Raw genomic sequence first — 8,204 nt, 5'->3', positions numbered from 1 at the left:
TCTAGGGTCCATAGTGGTTTCAGGTCGAAGGGTGGTATACACCATTATCACCATGAGAATAACTTATGACACTTTGCATAACATTCTATATAGTATTCTCATAGCGGGTCAATCCAGTATAAATATTACTCTTAATATTCATACCTATGTTTAAGACTTGATAACTCCTTATCCATGATCCATGAGATGTGATCATCAGTCTATATACATAATAGTCTTAATGCTTTAATGTTATCCCACTTCACAATAAAGCTTGACTATGGATACTTTAAGAATAATGTCCTTATGTTTAATGTGATCTCATGATTAAGTCACACTTGATACATTAAACGGACTATCTATTCTAGGGACTTTATTAGACAAACATAATAAAGAAAAAGCCTTTTATTATTAATAAATAATTCGATACAAGTACCAAAAGTATTGGCCTCTAGGGCTTACACCAACACATACCTCTATACTTTTTCACATTAACATCCTTACTATTTGCATTCCTTTCCAAGTTACCATTTGTATGCATCAGAGTGTCGATTGATTTTACATCTTCCATGCCAAATCTCTTTAGCAAGTCATTGCAATATTTGGTTTGACAAACGAACGTGCCTTCATCGAGTTACTTAACTTGAAGTCCTAGGAAGTAATTCAACTCCCCCTTTAGGCTCATCTCGAACTCACCCTAGATAATCTTAGAAAACTATTTGACAAGTTGCATATTAGTTGATCCAAAAATGATATCATTGACATAAACTTGAACAAGAAGAGTGTCATTTCCATGGAGCTTAATAAAAAGATTAGTATCTACTTTCCCCCTTGAAAATATGATTGGGATACTCGTCATTTTCAAAACCGGGAGGTTGAGCTACATACACCTCTTCATTAATATAACCATTTAGAAACACACATTTCACGTCCATTTGAAATGATTTGAAACTTTTGGAGTAAGCATAGGCTAGTAGAAGGCATATAGCCTCAAGTCGAGCGACCAGAGCATAAGTCTCCTCATAACCAATGCCCTCCTCTTGGTTATAACCTTGAGCCACTAGTCGGGCTTTGATCCTGGTTATCACTCCATTTTTGTCAAGCTTGTTTCTAAAAACCCATATTGTGCCAATTACTTGATGATGTTTTAGACGAGGGACAAGGTCCAAAACGTAATTCCTTTTAAATTGGTTTAGTTCGTCTTGTATGGCCATAAGTCAATGGCCATCAATCAATGTATCTTTACCGTTTTTAGGTTCAACCTATGAAACGAACGCAAAGTGATAACAAAAGTTACATTATCTTGGAGCGTTTTGTCATGCCTTTGGTGATGTCTCCAAGTATGTTATCAATAGGATGATCTTTGAATTGTTTCCAAGTAAAAGGAATGTCATCCACAGCAGTTGGACTTTCCACCTTCTCCTCTTCACAATTGTCGTCTTCAACTCTCTCATTTTCCATCGTTTTAGCTTGATCAATTCCATCATCGGGTTCCTTGAGAATATCTTGTGAAGATACACCTACATCATGAAAAGAAACACCTTTCCCAACATTTTTCGGAAAAGACTTATCAAAAGTAACGTGAACCAACTCTTTAATAATAAGTAACCTTTTTTATAAGCCCTATAAGCTTTACTAGATTGTGAGTATCCGAGGAAGATACCCTCATCGGATTTCGAATCGAACTTGCCAAGATTATCCTTTCCATTGTTCAAAATGAAACATTTACATCCAAAAACGTGAAGATGATAAGCATTAGGTTTTCTACCTCTAAGTAGTTCATAGGGTGTTTTATCTAGAATATGACGTATTAGAATCCTATTCAAGACATGACATGTCGTGCTAATAGCATTGGCCCATAAATACTTTGGTAAATTTCCTTCATTAAGCATAGTCCTCACTAACTCCTCTAAAATATGACTTTTATGCTCTACAACCCCATTTTATTGTGGAGTTCTAGGAGCGTAGAGGTTATGCTCAACGCCATGTTTTTTCATAATACTTCTCAAATAAGAGGTTTTCAAATTCTCCTCCATGATCACTTCAGAAGGAAATAATTTTCAAGTTCATCTTATTTTGAAATAATCTAGCAAATTGTTTGAAAGACGGATATGTCTCATCTCTACTGTACAAAAACATAACCCAACAAAATCTAGAGTAATCATCTACAATCATAAATCCATAATAGTTACCAATTATGTTTTTGGTCCTTGAGGGACCAAAAAGGTCCATATGAAGAAGCTCAAGTGGTCTCGAGGTTGAAACTATATTTTTCAATTTAAATTAGACCCTCGTTTGCTTCCCCATTTGACAAGCTTCACATAGATGGTCTTTTGTGACCTTCATTTTTGGTAGACCGATTACTAAATCTTTTGAGGTTACTTTTTTTAGTAAATCAAAGTTGTTATGAGCTAAGCGTTTATGCCATAACCAAGAGTTTTCACTCATGGTAGCAAGACACTTAGTTCCAACCAAGGATACATCATCTAAGTTAAGCATATATGTATTATTAAACCTCAAGCCTTTAAACATACAATCCTTCTTCTCATTATATTCAAATAAGCAATAAGTGCTTGTAAAATTAACTTTAAATCCCTTGTCACAAAGTTGACTGATGCCAAGAAGGTTACGTTTGAGTCAAGACATTCAACCTATAGAATTAAACAAAGTAAATAGGTACCCAAATTTCATTGTGTCCTTGGGAGTGAGTGAAATCAAGGTTGCATTTAGGCAACCATTGAGAAACTCCTTTAGGAACAAAAACTTTTCTAAATTTACACTTTTCAATAGTATGACCCTTCTGGCAACAATAATGATAAGATAGGTTATGATGAGATGTGCTTTTGCCATTTGAACCCTTTTTGAAATTTTTATGCTTTTTGTGTGAATGGTTCAAAGACCTTCCAAACGTAGATGGATAAATTGAAAATGAAATCTTTGGTTGTAAGGCATTGTCTAATTTGACTTGAAGAACATTTATCTCTTCTTGCCAATAATGACAAGATTCACAACCAAACCTAGAAGTTTTTTCATCCTCTATCTTGTCCTTTTGAACATCTAGCATAGATAGATTAATTACTTCCAATTTCTTTTCTGATTCTAAGACCTTAACTTCTAATTGTAAAAATATATTTTCATGTGAAGCTAACTTCTTAAAAGCATTTAATGCCTCTCTATGAAGATTATCAAAAGTATCTTGTAGTTTAAAATAAGATAAATCACTAGTAAGCTTAAGTTTAGAAGGACTTACATTTTTCTTCTTCCTTCCATTTTCCATAAGACAAATTCGGGCAAATTCAACACTCGAAGTAGAGCTTTCATCAATTGAGTAATCACTTGCATTCTCATAAGCAACATATGTTCTTCTAAACTTCTTGGCATGCCCTTTCTTCTTGTCTTTCTTAATCATGGGACATTCCGGTCTATAGTGACCAACTTCACCATAACTATAACAAGAGCTTCTAAATTTACCTTTCCTATTCTCATCATCTTTTGAGGACTTGAATTCCTTTAAGAGTGCTTGACTCGATTCTTCCTTTTATACCTTTGGTATTTCTTAACAAATAACCTAAAATCATCATCATCGTAGTTCTTGGCATTCCTTTCTTCACAATCTCTATGTTCATCTTTTGAGGGATTTGAGCTTGAAGTCTTTATAGCAATAGACTTCTTACTTCCTCCTTGTCTTTACCTTTCTCCTTCTTAATCTTCTTTTCATACTCTTTTTTCATGTTTTTCCAAGCAAATGAGTTCTTGCTTATGTTCTTCCAATTTGTCAAACAAAGTAGTGAAATCAAGTACTTTAAGATCATTCGCCTCTTTAATAGCGACGACCTTGGGTTTCCATTCCCTATTAAGGCTTCTCAAAACCTTATTAGTAGCAATGTTGTTGGAAATAGGCTTACCTAGAGAATTCAACCGGTTAATAAGATGTGTGAATATCTTTTGCATGTCGGCAATGGTTTTGCCATGCTTCATATGAAAGATTTCAAACTCTTGATTCAATATGTTGATTCTAGCTTGTTTGACATCGTTAGTTCCTTCATGGGAAACTTCTAATGTGTCCCACATAGCTTTGGCGGTTTCAAAATGGGAAACATGATAATACTCATTGTCATACCCCAAAATATTCCCTCCCCTTTTCATCTTTTCACTCAACCTTTGACTAGAGATTCATCTGTACCAATTCATGCTTCATTCATATGCATCATGCATTCATAGTAATACATCATAGATTCAAAGCTTGTGGTTAATCAAAACTAGGGTTTTTGTTTAAGGTTGGGAGAATTGCTCATCACATGGAATGTAATACCTAATTTCATGCTCTATTGGATCTTGATTCATGGAGTTCACATTATGACACTCATTTATGCATTCAAACCCTAATTCCTAGTTTTACTACCCTTTAACCTCATGAGCTTTCATCTATGCATCTGAAACCGTAATCCATTGGGAGGAAGCCCTTAACCCCTTGTTCTTATCCTATCATTTGTTGTGACTTAATCCTAAACCCTAACTTAAGAGGTGCACCATGATTTGGCCCTTGTTGATCTTGCTTTACCATCCACTCACTTGGGGACTGCCTCATGCCCTAATTCTTGCCTCCAGACCTTGTTCTATTCATTGCATTGTTGGTGCTTGACTAAGTTGTGGTTATCCATTATTTTACTTACTTACTTATTCATGCATTCATGGCCATATCATCATGTTGCTTCACATACAAGCTTGGTTATAATTTCACCCACTTGGTTGTTTATCTTACAAAGTTTTGATTTTCATATTGATCCGTTCATCAATGGCATTGCAAGCATGATATTTTGGATGACATCATTTTGCTTAAGTTGACTTTTGGTCAACTGTTGACTCTTTGGTTAATCAGTTGACTAAAGTCAACCAATCAAATTATGATTTTTCTAAATCTAACTTGTCTTGTTTACATACCATTTCCATTTCATTTTATAGGTTTTGTTTAGATGTTAACATTGATTATGTTTCTTTCCGTTGATTTTGTTCCATTCACATTAACCAAGTCACGAGGAACTAAAGTTAAAAGCTTTCATTTAATTCAATTTCTCATGCTCATGTATACTTTCCATACTTTCACATTCAATTTCCATTAACATTTTGAAACTATTTAACTAACTTTGCAAAAGCCATTTCACTAAGAGTATGGCTAGCTAAGAGTGAATCTTGCATCTCCAAGTCATATGTGGAAACACAAGGTAAAAACGAATTAGCATGAGATAAAGTTGAATGAGTAAGAATGATGCAACGATATGTAAGCACATACAATGGTTAGAATCGATTTGAAAGATAATGGATTAATCAATGAAAAGTAATCAAGGATTTATCCTATGATTATGGCAAATGAAATTGGACATACAAAGTATTCATCACCTAAATTGAAATGGGATTTTCAATTTAATCAAAATGATCATAAATTAAAGGAATCGATTAAATGGACATTAGGATCAAAATCAATCGAATATGACATTCACAATCCAAAATCAAGAATCGAATCTAATGACTATGATTATACAAATCACCACAGAATAGTCCAATCGATTGAAAATTCAACCTAAGGTCTAATCATGGCAAAATCAACCACTAACCATATTAATCCATATTAATCCACATAAAATCTACAAAAAGAAATATCAATACCTAACGACTAAAATCCTAATTGTGGCATGATTAATCAAATCAAGTAAATTCTGGAAAAATTAAGAAGAATTAAATCTAATCTAACACTTGATTAAACCTAAATTCTAATTAACTATCTAATTAACCTAATGAATCCATAACTATGTCAAATCCTAATTAACAAAAATCAAGAAACCCTAATTTTAACAATAACAAGAAAAATCAGTAGCATGAACTAATCAACAAAGGTTAAATAAAATTAACATAAATTAATAACGATTAAGGAAGAGATTAATGATCATTAACGAAACTCAATCAAGAACATTGGGCCATGGGTATGAAAAACTGATGGGTATGGAGAGAAACGCTTGGTTGGGCCAAGAAGGCCCAATTCCTCAACCCAAGATCGGGTTCACACCAAACTTCCAAGGATCCCCCAAAGAAACCCATTCACCGGAAATCCATCAGTTCAAATGAGAATAAAGAATGAATTCACGTCGCCGGAAAAATTCGATCGGTGGCATCCATGAACCAACGAAAAAGTCACCTCAACCCCCGATGTCTTCTTCTCCTCGTGGTTGATGAAGATGACGCTTCGTGTGCGTTGCTCTTGAGACGAAGATGAATCTTTATGTCTGTCGCGTTCGAATAGAAGACAGAGATGTCGCACTCGTAATGAAGATATCAACGGTGTGCCGCGTTTTGAATCAAGACGGGGATGGTCGTGATGAAGCTATCTTTCAATTTCTTCTTCTGATTCCGTCGCGTTGTTGATGGTGAATCTTGATGAAGGTTCATGAATTATTGTGCGCCACGTCGATGAAAAGTCAATTGTTGACGATCCATCGCGAGGTTGTTGCAATTTGTTTGCGTATTACTGTTGCGTGTCGATGATCGTTACGATTGTTCTGAGATGAAGAGTGATGCCGATCACGAAATTGCTTCCTCCAGAGAAAATGCGGACATGTGAGTTTTCTTACTTTATTGATATCCTTCTTCTTCTTCTGAGTTTTATTTTTTTTTTGTTGTTGTTTTTATCGTTCTTTGAAGTTTGGTTCTCAATTGGAGAGAAGATTTGTGACCACCGGATCAGATGAAGGTTTCAAGGTGTTTTTTGGGGGCGATTCTGTTAAGGGGTTTCTGACTAGAGGTTGGTATGAGGGGGATTAAAGATGTAGCATGTTGAAGGTTTTTTGGAGTATTCGTTGAGGAGATTAGAGAAGGCAGTTGCAAGGTGGTTTGAAGATAGAGTGTGAAGGTTAGGGGAGGTTTGAAGATGGCGATTGGAGGATGATGATGGTTCATTCAATGATGATGCAGATGATGGAGAGAGTCCCAAGATGGTTTCGGTTCAGGGTCCTCCTTGAGGATGGAGTTAGGGTGGTTGTTAAGAGGGTATTGAAAGGAATGAAGAATGGTGTGAAGGTTGGAAATCTTTTGAATTTAGAGAGTGAAGAAGTTGGAGTTGTCAAGGTTCTTTGAGGGTCTTTGAATTCGGTTAGGAATTCTGGTTCAGTCAGTTAGAGGAGTTTGTTATTGCCAAGTTCAAAAAATGTTGGAGAGTGAACTTGAGAAGTTTGTTAGGAGGTTAGCAAAATTTGTTGAGAATTCGGTTATGAGGTTGGTTCGAATGGAGTTCTGTTAGAAGCTTGTTATCAGTGATCAGTTTTTCTGTTATATTGTTTTTGATTTTTTGTTCTGATTTTTATGCAGGGCCCTCGTTTTGCTGCAGTGGTACATCTCGTGACTGTATATAGAATATAGTCTATCGGGTACTTGACTACAAGTGCACAGTCCAGTTGTTTTAGTTTTAAAAGATATCGAACCCACAAGGACCGATGGTCAAACTAATGCTACCGACGTTACTATGTTTAGATAAGGGAATGATTTTTAGAAGTTTGGCTGAAGAAAATTAAATCTAAGGGAAGTTAAGTTTTAAGAAAATATTAATAGAAGGATATCAGTATGCAACGCATTAATCATCAGGGATTCGATAAGTCACTGGTGTATAATTTAAGTACCAAATATCTTTCAGTAGAAAATACTTATTTAAAAGGCTTCATCTCACACTCTCGTGATTGTTGATTTGGACTATACCTTTATGTCAGAATGTACGCTCTCGCTGTCCCATTTGAAGTTAAAAATACTTTTTGAAAATAAATAAGTTATAATTGTTTTTAAAGTGCTCTCGCTGTTTTTAAAATCAATGCCTAGTTTTTACTATCCAGTTCGACCCTCACGCTCTCGCGATTGTTGGTTCTCACCTTAGTTAATTTTTTACTCTCGTGGCAAAATCGTATTAAATAGCTTCTCACTCTTGTGACAAAGTTAATTAAATTTAAATTAAAAACCACAACCAAAAAGATTGTTTGAGAAAAGAAGTTTTACACCGATTATTATTAAATCCCGTCCAATTAAATTGTTACGTAGCGATACCGGTAATTTAGCCAGACATGTTAAACAACGCAAACACAGATGAACATAAACATATCAATAATAAAGAAAACATGATTACAATAATAATAAAGCAATAACAATTGAATAAAAACCTGGAAATTGGATTAATAGAATACGCCGAATCT

The 8,204-nt window shown here is 34.9% G+C and overlaps 1 protein-coding gene and 1 long non-coding RNA gene across 2 annotated transcripts in view; one reads left to right on the top strand and one right to left on the bottom strand.

The window, feature by feature from the left end:
• Positions 1 to 3,930, bottom strand: part of LOC127115287 (uncharacterized) — a 12,408-nt gene extending 8,478 nt beyond the window's left edge. The window contains exons 1-4 of the mRNA XM_051046865.1: positions 3,700 to 3,930; positions 2,660 to 3,514; positions 1,589 to 1,679; positions 1,277 to 1,499 (exon numbers count right to left, since the gene is read on the bottom strand). Of these exons, the coding sequence (XP_050902822.1) occupies positions 1,277 to 1,499; positions 1,589 to 1,679; positions 2,660 to 3,514; positions 3,700 to 3,930 (1,400 nt within the window). The remainder of the gene's footprint in view (positions 1 to 1,276; positions 1,500 to 1,588; positions 1,680 to 2,659; positions 3,515 to 3,699) is intronic.
• Positions 3,931 to 5,941: 2,011 nt separating this feature from the next.
• Positions 5,942 to 7,317, top strand: LOC127083737 (uncharacterized). Its single transcript, XR_007788521.1, has 2 exons — positions 5,942 to 6,588; positions 6,673 to 7,317. It is a non-coding gene; the product is annotated as an uncharacterized LOC127083737 (long non-coding RNA).
• Positions 7,318 to 8,204: the final 887 nt, after the last annotated feature.

The sequence above is a fragment of the Lathyrus oleraceus genome, chromosome 1 (genome assembly GCF_024323335.1).
Source record: "Lathyrus oleraceus cultivar Zhongwan6 chromosome 1, CAAS_Psat_ZW6_1.0, whole genome shotgun sequence".
Classification (NCBI taxonomy): Eukaryota; Viridiplantae; Streptophyta; class Magnoliopsida; order Fabales; family Fabaceae; genus Lathyrus; species Lathyrus oleraceus.
The sequence above is the reverse complement of the archived record's forward strand: the minus strand, read 5'-3'. Positions and strand labels throughout refer to the sequence as shown.